The sequence below is a fragment of the Syzygium oleosum genome, unplaced genomic scaffold, assembly GCF_021117445.2.
Source record: "Syzygium oleosum isolate NSW1041296 unplaced genomic scaffold, Sole_v2.1 Sole_v2.22, whole genome shotgun sequence".
NCBI classification, from domain to species: Eukaryota; Viridiplantae; Streptophyta; class Magnoliopsida; order Myrtales; family Myrtaceae; genus Syzygium; species Syzygium oleosum.
The window spans coordinates 2,743,985-2,756,595 of NW_026607506.1; the positions used below are offsets into that span (position 1 = coordinate 2,743,985).

Here is a 12,611-nt window from a genome sequence, read left to right on the forward strand (position 1 = left end):
ACAATATTTTTGGGGAATTGGCTTACAAGTTCAGTTGAAATTCCTGTACTTTCGTGAAATTTCACGGCCTACGTTCCTTCTAGGATGGATCGAATTCATAACCTCCGCACAAGAAAAGGCTTATGACAGCTCAATAAGAGTTGCAGAACAGCTGTTATATGGTCAACTATTACCATAAAAAAGGACTTCAAAGAATCGCCACCAAGGGTATGAACAATCTGGAACAGAGTTCATGCCAAATCATTTAGAAAGTGGTGGTCCAACTAGGGTTAAAAGTTTTGACCAAAAAAAAACTAGGGTTAAAAGAGAGATGCTAGGCCTAATTATTTGGTGGATTGACCGGTGGGTTAACCAAGATTATCAACTAACAATTTCCTTGTCTTTTTAAGAAACTTGACCGAGTTCTTGATTCTTATCCAAGTAATTTGTGTTTAGAATTTTTAAGCATCCGGCTAGTTCTTTCTCGATACAATAATTGGTTATCAACAGTTGACCAATTGCACTGAATTATCATAGAAATATAAAAACTCGTACTCGTGAAGGTGACCATAGTACTGCTGATTTGAACTCATGAAAGAAGACGAATCGAAAATATATATATATATATATATATATATAGAGAGAGTACACAGAAAAGGATAAAATTCTTTATTGTTGTTTCTTTATACACGGAGATTTCAATATGATATTGGGGTTTACACAGGAACATTCTTATTATTTGACTATAGATCACACGCTGATCAATTAAATTCTTTATTCTTGGCAACATATATCCATCAAGATGATACAAAATCCACAGGGATGCTTAACGAAATTAAGGGCACTTGAGTCTGCCTCCATGAGTGGTCATGGTAGCGTAGCAAGGACACACGTCCCGGTTACCGGCGGTCCCCGGTGGCACACAATTGCAACGGGCACAACAGGTTCCGCATGCCCTCTTGCACATCTTCTGCCTCGATGCCAACCGGCACCTGGCGTTGCAAGCCGCCCCACAATCTGAAAAAGAAAAACTCATGGCTAATAACATGGTATAATGATACAGAAGAAAATGCCATATTGAATGTAGAGAAATATTTTGTATATACGTCGTTTGTCCATAATTTAACCATTTCAGTTCTTGGGAAAGTAATTTGTCGAATATGATATAAGAGCTCTGGTTTTTTCTCGATTCTCAATCATTCGAGCTCTCTGTACTCATTAATCTGCATAGTAGCTTTGCAAAACCATCATATCGAAGAGTATTTAAATCGAGATTTTACCTATCTTTTTGGCGGCAGAAGTTGCCACCGAATCCGCGCTCACCTCTTGCTACACAACATATGCATGTCGAGATTAACTGGAGGTATAAAAGACTAAAAGAACTTCATCAACATGCACACAGCGTTGAGAGAGAGAGAGAGAGAGAGAGAGAGAGAGAGAGAGAGAGAGAGAGAGAGAGAGAGAGAGATTTCATTTACCATAGCATCAGCTGCTTCAACCAGCAGATGGAGAACGAGGAGGGAAAGGAGCAAATAAGCTAGAACCTTGGACAGAGACATGACTGCCTGAATGATTAATGGAGGGTGTTAAGGATGTTTTCTTGTCTCCTGTAGAATGGTGCAACACGTTGAGAGCAAAAGAGTCCATTATATAGGGAGTCCTAAATAGAGTTTTATGCGAGGATTGTAATTCTTGGTGGGTTTCATGCGAGGACGGGGACATTTGGCGCATATGCAACGAAGCAAGAGGACGAAAATTCCAACTGGTACACTTTGCGATGCACCAGACGCGTGCAGGTACATTTGGCGGAGAGAAAAAGATAAAAGAGAAGTGCTTTGGAATCATCCAGAGGTGCCAAAACTCCTTTTGGACTACAGCATTGCCTTTATCGCTAAGCTAGTGGATAGATAGAGATGGACATATGATGGTCCTAAAGCACAAGCAGCTCGTGGTTTTGAAGGTACGTGTTGGCAGAGTCCAATTTCATGAGAGAAAATGAGATTGGACCGTGCAAATTCTTTAATCAGAAGCTATAGTAAGAACGCAATTCTGCACTCCTCGTGAACGAATAAGAAAGGTGTGAGAAAGATGTGGTGGGTGTGAGCTGTTTATACTTGATGTGTCATACAGCAAAAGGTGCATGAAGGCCTTCTTGCATTGTCATTTACGATAATAGTCGAAAAAATCCTAAACTTATTAAATGGCGATCAGTTCAGTCTTAAACCTTTTAATTATGCTAATTTAGTCCTAAACCTATTATACGGTAGCCAATTTAGTCTCAAACTTTTAAATGTGCCAATTTAGTCATAAACTTTAGACAATTTGCCAGTGTAGTTCTACACCTTTTAACAATTTGTCAATATAATCTTTCTGGATAATTTTCGCAAAATTATTCGGAAAGACTATATTGACAAATCGTTAAAAGGTTTAAGACTAAACTGGCAAATCGTTAAAAAGTTTATGACTAAATTCACAAAAATAAAAAGTTTATATTTGAATTGACCACCATACAATGGGTTTATAACTAAATTGACATAATTGAAAAATTTTGGATTGAATTGACTACCATACAATAAATTTAAGACTTTTTGGACAATTTTCCTATCACTTGAGTCATCTTTTGCATTAACATTTAAGATTCAAGTCTCTAAACCAATCAAAGACTGGTTCTTATACTCTGGGATAGATGATTTGAAGGTGATAACTTCCTCGTGGTCTGCCCGTACGAAGCTACGCCTAGAGCAATCAAGTCTAGAGCCCTACGCATGTCGGAATGCAAGTCCCCTTCGGCCACATGAGGTTAAGCATTTACACATAGTGAGACCTCTTTCGCGCCCGTGCTTAAGAAATGGAAAGATAATGATCTCAGATAGATTGTGCTTGTAGAATCCGTAATGAAATCAGGCAACTCCGGACAGAGGTTTTTTGGCAGATGGCGGTAGTCTCAGATTTTGACCATACTCAAGGAAAAAATCTGCAGTTTGCAGAAACTGACATTGCTAGTTTTGCTCTCCTTGCACTGGGGAGAGCTTTTCAGCAAAGATTCATCTCAGCTTTTATATGACCAATCTAATAGCTTCAATCTCTGAACCTACAAGTTATTGACAGACAGAAAGAGACCAAGGTTCAGCCATTGCTACAACTGCCACCCCACCAATAACCCAAAGTTCCGAATCAATCCCCACTCAAAACTAACTAGGATTTTCCAGATCCAATCACCACGAGGATTGGCTAATCCAAGTCCTTTTACAAATTCTGTAGACTTAATAGAATCTCCAAGCACAATGCACCGGGACTATTGTCGGAAAGATGTGTGAAACTCGTAGTATAATTACGAACCGAAAGAAAGTCGACATATCTGATAATTTAAGGCATGAGATCAGATAAGCTCCAGGACATATGGACTCAGAAAAGCCTCTAAGCTGTACATTAATCTATCAGGAGATCTCCACAGTTGGCAACATCGAAACAAATATCAAATGCCAACATCAGGAAGCCAATCTGCACAAGTTCTACGGAAAATTTTATGTACCAGATGGTAATGCATCCTCAACTCAACATCCACCAGATAAAGAAAAGAAAAGAAAAATCTATAATGGTCTGACAGGAGGAGGTGCAAAAGGAACTAGACAGGAGTAGCTACCATCTTTTGATGGTATAAATCTATAATGGTCCCTGAATTCTTCCTGTATATTTTAACATCGTTCACAACACTCCAGAGGGGAGAAGTACAACGAGTTGTCGACCAAAGACACTGAAACAAAGAATCGATTTTCAAATTGCATATCGAGGAGGTTCAATAAGTTGTCTGAAGCAAAAATCTAGCAATGCATTAATACCTTTTGACATAGTAGTAGCAAAAATCAGCAAGAATGAAAGTCTGGACTATTTCGGACAGGAGGACCATGGAAGGCCACAGTCCATACCCCAGTGCCGTCAGTAAGCCTCCTCTTGTGTCCAGTACCTGTATGAGACAAGGTAAGTGACATTCCCACACCTTTGCAAAATCCTATTTGTGCATTCCACAACTTCTTCAAATAATGACAACACTCTAGGATGTCAGGGACGTCACCAATAAAGAGACAAACATCAATGGATATGTTCCCTTTATTAGAATGCTGTTACTCTAATCTGACCATCTTGCAGTAAATTGTGCATAAGAGTGTAGTGACATAGTATAAAGTTATAAACAAACCATATGCTGAATGGAATCTGACAATATTCTTACCTATAAGAGCAATAAAGGCGAAGAAAAAAAATCAAATCTAATACCCAAATTCTTAGATAGTCATTTCTTGGCCCATGAGCAACAGAAAATAACGATATCCACTTCCACTAGAATGCAAAGCATGAAATGTAAATTAGAACAATGCCCCAGAAGGTAATTTTAATTAGCGATACCCCGATCCCACAAAAGAAAAAAAAAAAGAACAAACAACCGAATGGCAGATGCTCAATTATGCAGACGAAATATGTCATGATGATACCCAAAAAGAGCCGATTTTATGCAAACAAAACAATTAGAGCTAACAGGTGCAATCCACCTAAGTGAAGCATCTATACAAAGATCCATGTATCTCCTACAAATGGTATCATGTATAACAAAAAGGAGAGTAAAGGAAAACAGACCTGGAGTACCCAATGGGCACAACTCAAAAACCTCGCTACTCCCAGTGCAAAAACATAATGCGCTGTGAATGGCTCAACAATCTGAGAAAACACAAAGGCCCAAAAAATAATAAAGTCTCGATAATTTATGAGCAACTCAGCTATTTCTATTTTAAGAGTACCACTAATACCAGATACAAAAGGACAAAATATACACCTCATTTTGTGCCACTAACCCTCTTATCCTTAACGATGGATTGATGTCTTTTTGTCACAAGCTGCTCTACCTCTACCACATTAATTTCCGATCTCCAAAATTAGAAACCACCTATCCGGCCTTACAAACATGTGAACATTCTCTTTCTGCTATTTTTGTCTAGTTTCAGCTATTTAATTCATGTAAATCATATAAAGACTGGAATTCAGGAACTTGACAGCAGATTTGGCCAAGGGAAAAGCAAATTCAGCTGTCAGTGATAGCCCCGTCCTAGAAGAAAGAACGCTATCTTAAGAGAGAATAAGCAGAATGAGAAGAAACACAATCTTCTTCTAACATAATGCTAAAGCTAATCTAAACAGAGAACTGGCACACTTGCTCATCAGCAAGAGACAACATTTGAGAAAGCTATGCTGCAAAAAACCCATGGGAATTTCCTCTCAGCCTACTATAAAGCCAATATACTAGACGTGATGTGTATGTCGGAGTGATTGCAGAGCACCAACTTTGCAGGACAGAGAGCAAATGGATAGAAATAGTCACAAATGAGCAATCTCACACCTGGCTGACACGAATACACAAAATAAATAGCCAAAGGTTCAGAGTAAAGGCATGAGTGGCTAAAGAAAAAGGAGAGCGATCATTCGAATTTTTTGAAAGGAACTAAGAAGGGTAGCAAAATTGCTACTTAAACATGCAAAATGAAAATATCAACAGAATGAAGAGGCTTAGGCATCAATCTATATCCAGAAGTGCAAGTGACCAGCAGATAAAAAGTAGAGTTCGTCCTTTTACACCCGGTTTCAATTGACATAGATGTTTTCCACGCATATCGCCTTTACAAGATTTGGCTATTGCAGTACCTTTGTGTTCTGCATGACACGGAGCTGGGGTAGCACCGAAACAGCTTCAAGATAAACACAAAAGGCCCAGCAAATCCTGTTAATGATATGATGATGTGTCGAGGGGTGAATCACTAGAGCTAGCACAGCACATGGAATCACCTGCATTAAATGCAAGGGGTAAAACACAACAGAATGTAAATATACAAATAACGAATAAATTTAATGGATACAATTAGAGCCCAGCTTCTCACAACTCTACGTTCAAATTCTCTGATTTGGATGCCTCAAAGAGTGAAATTACCAGCTCAATTTAACAATCAACAAAATTGGAAAAGGTCAAAAGGGAGTAAATCATAATTATTTGGTTAAGTTCAAGCTGAAACAACTTAGCAGGCTAATAAACCTTAAAATAAGCAGAAAATTCATGAGACGTTCAATTATATGATTTTATTCTGCCCAATCTACCTTCAACCTAATTTGTGGTCCTAGTAGACTATAAGAATTATATAGCAACCTAACAAAACAATCTATTGACTGATTCCCAATATACCTTCAACCTTATTTATAGTACTCGTAGACTATAAAAATTAATTTATTGACCTTATAAGACAATCTATTGACTGATGCAGATTTTCAGATAAATTAAAGCATATACCTGCCACCTGACTACCAGAAAAGAATAAAATGAACAGACTGCCATAACCAACTCAGCCTTTTGGGGACACGTTACACAGAAATAAATCCAAAAAGAGAAGCTTCTGTATGTCAAGGTTTAATATATCTTTTCATTTGGGTCCATTTGAATACAGGCACCCACATCCAAATATAATCTTAAAACAATTTGCAAATAAAGATGGACATGTCTATTCCATAGTTTGCCAGTGGAAGAGTCTGATAGAAACCAAAAAAGAGATAGAGAAACTCTAAACTAGAGAAACAAAGCTAAAGAAAAAGTTGTTCCTCATCCTGCGCTGTATCCATGTACATAAATAGAGTATGGATGGAGGACTTACGACATAGTAAATAGCAAAGTTGTCTTTGTCCTCCATGTAACTCGATCTCAGCTTAAAGCGAATCATGTAGATGACCCAAAGAGTGGTGGCTAGTGTAGCCGAATCGAGTAATGTATGGATATCATACTCCATTACCACACTACAATAAAGTCTTACAGCTAAAAACACAGCCGTTAGTTCCTGTGATTTGAGCGACAGCCCTGAAATGAATCGTCATTCAGGAAAGTAGTCAGAGACTGAAAATATGATAATCATAAGAATAGAAAGTTGATCAAAGAGCCGAAATGACTGTGTAGAGCAATTATTAACGAAAATAAGTTTTCAGGATCACTTTGATAATAGAAGGATATAATTACTAAGAAGCACGATGATCTAAACTCAATCACATAGATAAAAGTGAAAATGATGTATCGTATTCACTCTTCAGCACCAAAATTGCTAACTTTATGTCTGTTACTTTATACTAAATGCATAATTGAAAAAACCCTGCCTGTTGAAGGTTGCAACTACGGACATGTCAAAGTCACATTTAGTCGGGAAACGCACATGATCAGAATCTCACAGCTACACATTTATACTTTTTTCACGCCCTTCACTCTAAAGTCATGCCTTCGAGGTCGAATTGCCGAGTGGCTTGTTATTTATCTCAAGGCACCTCGATTATTTGAACCTATGAAGAAGCCTTGTGGCAGTAGTGCGGTCGACTATCTTCTGCCATTGCACTCCATTTTTGCGGCATCTAGAGAAACCTCCACATTCTCAAGATATCCCCTACTAATAGCTCGCATATTAAACAAGAAAGAGGAAATGAAAGGAAATCTTCCTCATATTATTCACTTCAAAGCTTTCTCTCTGGAGTAATAGAACAGAGTCATCTCCGTGTCTCAAATTTTACAGCCCCCATAGACATCTACTGAAACTACTCGATCATTGCTCTCGCAGATCACAAGCAGCGCCACGGCATCCACAACACTCGAGAAGCAAAATTCAATCTGGAAAAAAAAAACCACACGCAATCTACGAAACCCACATCAACAACAGGGCCTACACAAACAAACCTCTCGGGTCAACACGAATTGAATCCCCAAGCAAGACAAAAAAGAGAGACGGCAAGAGACACCCAGGGAGGAAAAAAACAAACGCCCGATACCTGCACAGGTCTTCTCCTTGCTGAGCTTGTAGATGAGGACGGCGATCCCGAGGGCGTGGACCGCCTCGGCGGCGACGAAGAGGTTGTCGTGGTCGTGGACCACCATCCGGAGGAACACGAGCGCCGCCATGCCGGAGACGACGGCGAGGAACGCCTTCACCTTCGGCGGCTGGCGGCGGAGCCACGCCGCCACCGCCTGGATCGGCCTCTTCGACGCCTTCATCTTCGCCCCTCCCAGCCCCGGAAGCACGCGAACCCACTCGCCGCCCTCCTCGATCCCTTCCTTCCTCCTCCTCGTACAATGTCCGCCTCTCTCTCTCTCTGTGTCTCTGTGTGCGCGTGTCGATGTTCTGAAGTGGGTTTAGATTGAAGGCGGATGCGTGTGAGATGTCCTGCGGGGGGGGGGCGTGGTAGGGTGCGGCGGCGGCGCACGGGGGGAAGGCGTGGTGGAGTCGCTAGGGGCTGACGCGTGTTGGTTGGGGTTGTGGGGCTGGTCAACCACCAGTGGATGCACCTTTACCGGTGGCGCCACCAAAATCTCGAAATTGGTATTTGCTGTTCACCCCCCCCCCCCCACACCCCACCTTCTCACGGACTGCACTGTTCTGATGTCATATCCCACTGGTAATGAGGGACCAGATCTTTGTGAATCTTTAGTAAATAAAGTAATGTTTGGAAATTCGAATCATCAATAGCATGGAATAATCAATCGAGCGACCTGAAAAGGGATGTTTATTTTGGGGGTCGCATGTCCTCACAATTTTTTCTCGATGAATTGGAAAGATTTGTACTTTAGTGACATGGTTTAGCGGGAAGAATAATAAAAAAATGCCATAAACCTATTACAATTAAGTCAATTCAGTCCTGCACTTTTTTTTTTGATCAATTAAGTCCTAAAGTTATTGTTTTTGTGCTAATTCAGTCCGTTCGGTCAATTTTGATCGGAAATTTCTGACTCGGCGCAGTCAAAAAAACTGTATGAGGATGTTCATTTTGGGGGCTCGCGTGATCCCACAATTTTCTCCCGATCAATAGAAAGATCTGCACATAAGTGATACGGGATTGACGGGTTTGGCATAAAGGCAGTGATAGAGAGTGTGTTGGCAGTACACTCTGATTTGGTTAACAATGACTAAATGCGGTAATGTCGAATGACCCACAAAGTGCTTAGTATATCGGATGATGTGGTAGATTGCAAACGGACATTTAAGCAAGTAGACCATGTTCAAATGCCCGCCGTATCGTGATAACTTGAAGATTCAAGAAGAAATTATTTCCTAAACCGGACCCCGAGCTTTAATCTCATCACTGACAGAACACAGAAGCCTCAGCAACTTGCCTCAGGCAGTGCTCGTGGCGATGCAGTGATCCAGTGAATGAGGAGGAACAGATGATAACTGAGACCTGGTCCATTTCATGTGATGGCATTTACATATGGTAAAGTATAACCCATCTCCATTATTGTCGCCAGAACAATTTGCCAACCCAATATTGAATCTGAAAAATGTGTACGTTCGCGTTGCGCTTGCATCAATCTTCACAAATGTTCACGAATTCATACTATGAATAAGCTGCGTTATAAAGCTCCTAGAGTTTTGGAGGGAACATATGTGTGGTTAACAGGACCATGAAGCAGATCTCTTTAGTAGGGGCTTCATCTGTTTGTCTTCCTCGAGCGAGACCATTCCCAGATGAGACGGGTCCTCGAACATCATCTTGGCCACCAGGTAACCGGCGATGGACCAGGTCTGGAACTTCCGGGCCTGCTTCCCGACGTACCTGCCGAGCTTCCCGTCGTAGTACTCGGGCCAGTGGTCCTTTGACAACCGGCTCTCGATGAGTTCGATGGCGCGCCTCGCTATTTGCGGGCGCCCAGTCTTGATGCATGCCGCCGTGAGGAGCCAGAGAAGCACTGCACCAAACCATTAGGAAATAAACCCATCTGAAGGCATAATTGAGAATGTCAAGAAATAGCTGATGAGTTTTGTTTGTCGCAAGTCACGAGTGTTGTGAAAGAAGGATAGTTTGTTAAAGCATCTATGTGGTCTTCTCCCTCCATTCTAGCGCTATTTTGTAGTTCTTTGGGCATTAGAGAAACTATGAGCGCACTCACTTGGCCAGGACCCTCCATTATGATAGCTCCACCGAGTATTCTTCGGGTCGCATCCCGTGACGATCCTCCATTCGTGGTTTTCTATCGCCGGATAGCATATCTTCAGCGGCATCTCACCGACCAGCTCTTCCCAGCGTTCTTCTATCAGATCCATTATGGCTGCAGACTGTTCAGGGGTCGCCAGGGACGACAAGATGGCCACGCAGTTGCCCAAACAGAACCACCGAAAGTCCATCTTCGCTGGGCTCACGTTCCCGATGAAGTAACCGCCGCGTCTCGGCATGAAATCAAACACCCAATCGGGAAGAGAAGCAGGCATCACGTTGAACTTGTTGACTGCCGTGTGAGAATACTCCTCGGTCTTGTACCGGTATATGTCATTGAGCTGCTTCAGGTCCAGCCAGAAATAGTTCCTCATGTGGTAGCTCAATGCGTGGAGGCGCTGCACAATCTTCTCCACAAAGTCCTTGCCCTCACCGTCTTGCTTAAGCAAGGCCAGGGCACATCGGAGCGCCATAAAAAAGAGGGCCTGGATCTCAATCGGATACCCATACACACCCTAACATTGCAGAGAAAGAATGAGCAAAACCGGGTCATAATAAGGACGATCCAATAGTTCGTGTCTTCAACAAACATACTAGCTATCTGTAAACATAACCTCATTTGAACAAAGGGAAAATGCAATAAACCAACCATTCTCCTGTCAATCATGCAGCATCCATCTGCGCAGAGCAGCGTCGGGAACGTGTCGAAGCCTTCCGAGAGACATAAGCTCAGGATAAGGCGCATGCCCCTTTGGCACTCGGGCAAATCTGCCAAGGATGAATTGCCTGTGGACTTGGTATACGCACGGAGCAGTATGATCCACCAGAATCCCGAGTCCACCGGGGCTACTCTCCCTATTGCGCTCTCGCCAAAGTCTGCAGTCAAGGTCTCGTAATTCCTCACCGGGTGATGGATCACCTTGAAGCTCGCGGGCATTACCCCTTCCCCCAGCTTGAACTGGTCGACCATCTTCTCTTGTGATTGGAGGAGAAGTGTTTTGAGAAGGAATTCCTTCACTATTTCCGTCTCGCCATTCATCAGAAACGCCAACGCGCTGGGGACAAAGTCTCTAACAAAGACCTGCCAAGTAGACGAAGCCGATATTTTTTTCATGCTCATATTCTAAGGAAGGCTTGATCATAAGTAAAAGACGAGTAGGATCAGGCATTGCGGTAGAACATGTCGATGTAATTCAAATTCATACTGCTTTTGAATTGTTCAAATTAATGAGACAAAATAAGGACATGTCAATAGGCATTACGCCCACAATCTGCAACTTTTTTGCCAATAATATCAGGTATTTAAAATATGATGGCAGATGAGCTTATGAATATGTATTTGTGGATCCACATTAGAACTCCACTGATTTCATCGTTTTGACTTCTTAGTGAAACTAACAATTTAAGAACAGAGAAGAGCACATTCACCTGATCATAGTTCAGTTCTTCCGTAGAATGATCCAGAGCGGCAATAGTCCCAACAGGTTGCCCCCGGAAGCGAACCACAGACCTTCTCAGGGCTTCCCATGCATCAGCAATCATAGGATGCGCCTCGTAGTAACTCTCGGATCTCGGAGTGTTAAAGCCCGACCTTCTTCCTGGAGAGTATACATACTCAAGATGTTCCAGCATGCGAAAGTTGTCACCCATCCTATAAGAAGGACGAGGCGATAGAGTGATCGACATCTCACAGTATGACTTCTCATCAAACGATCTGTTTTTCTCTACATTTATCGGCCTTGGCCTGTCCATTAACTTCAAAATATCGGAGTCGTCAATCTCAAAGATTGAGTTGGCGGTGTCGTGACTTCTCATGCTTCCGTTCAGCGACACGTCCGTGGCCATCGACGACATCCTTGATTTCTCTCAATAGCGATCAAGAAACAACTTAAGGCTTCTAAAACCTGCATTTATCGACACGCAACAAACAACTTTACAGTCAATGTGGTGGAGTTATCCCCCTCGAACTTGAAGCAGAATCCCAGAATCATAATTCATGCACTACCAACGCTGAATATTTGGACGCTACACCATTTACGCAGCAGAAAACAGCAATTAGATGCTGCTAGGCGATTTAGCAGAAACAGATTGAAATGATTGTTCAATTTCAACTACCAATCTCTCGGTGCCTACTAGGCATAACTACTGCACAACGGGGATTACTTTACTCACTCATTGGCATAAACATGAGCGCGTTACGTACCAATTTGAATCAATGACGATGGTGCACACCGGGCAATGAGGAACCAACAAAATCGTCCTTTTGAACGGTTGATCACCCACTAAAAGCTAAGAAACAGAATGAAAGAAACTTGCCTATACCATGAGCAGCATTGTACATGCGATGGCCTAATATGGAGGGGACGGTGACCCCAGAGGGATTATCTCGGTTTGTCCGATGAATGGCTTGGGATGACCTCCCAATTGTTTTGTCCCTTTGTCACTACCCATCTCAATCAAAGCTAAAAGGCATGCACTGCATTGGGTGCGTTTGGAACTGTACAAAAAGCTATGTATTTGTCGGCAAACTGTGGCTGTTTTTGGATAGATTATGAAGGTATCTCTTCTTCAGCGATGACTTAGAGGGGTGATGGTGATGTGCCTTTTCCTGCATCAAATTATTGGATCCTCACGACCCAATT

General features: G+C 42.0%; 2 protein-coding genes across 2 annotated transcripts; both read right to left on the reverse strand.

The window, feature by feature from the left end:
• Window positions 1-3,379: 3,379 nt before the first annotated feature.
• LOC115669983 (uncharacterized) lies at window positions 3,380-8,100 on the reverse strand. Its single transcript, XM_030591155.2, has 6 exons — window positions 7,813-8,100; window positions 6,663-6,862; window positions 5,668-5,808; window positions 4,609-4,689; window positions 3,819-3,943; window positions 3,380-3,733 (listed from the first exon to the last, which is right to left on the reverse strand). Exons 1-6 carry the CDS (start codon window positions 8,033-8,035, stop codon window positions 3,685-3,687), a joined length of 819 nt encoding a protein of 272 aa, XP_030447015.2. The 5' UTR covers window positions 8,036-8,100; the 3' UTR covers window positions 3,380-3,684.
• A 1,047-nt stretch (window positions 8,101-9,147) lies between these two features.
• LOC115668890 (probable alkaline/neutral invertase B) lies at window positions 9,148-11,867 on the reverse strand. Its single transcript, XM_030590256.2, has 4 exons — window positions 11,398-11,867; window positions 10,619-11,050; window positions 9,926-10,484; window positions 9,148-9,724 (listed from the first exon to the last, which is right to left on the reverse strand). The coding sequence occupies exons 1-4, from the start codon at window positions 11,821-11,823 to the stop codon at window positions 9,429-9,431; spliced, it is 1,713 nt and encodes a 570-aa protein (XP_030446116.1). The 5' UTR covers window positions 11,824-11,867; the 3' UTR covers window positions 9,148-9,428.
• Between the last annotated feature and the right edge of the window lie 744 nt (window positions 11,868-12,611).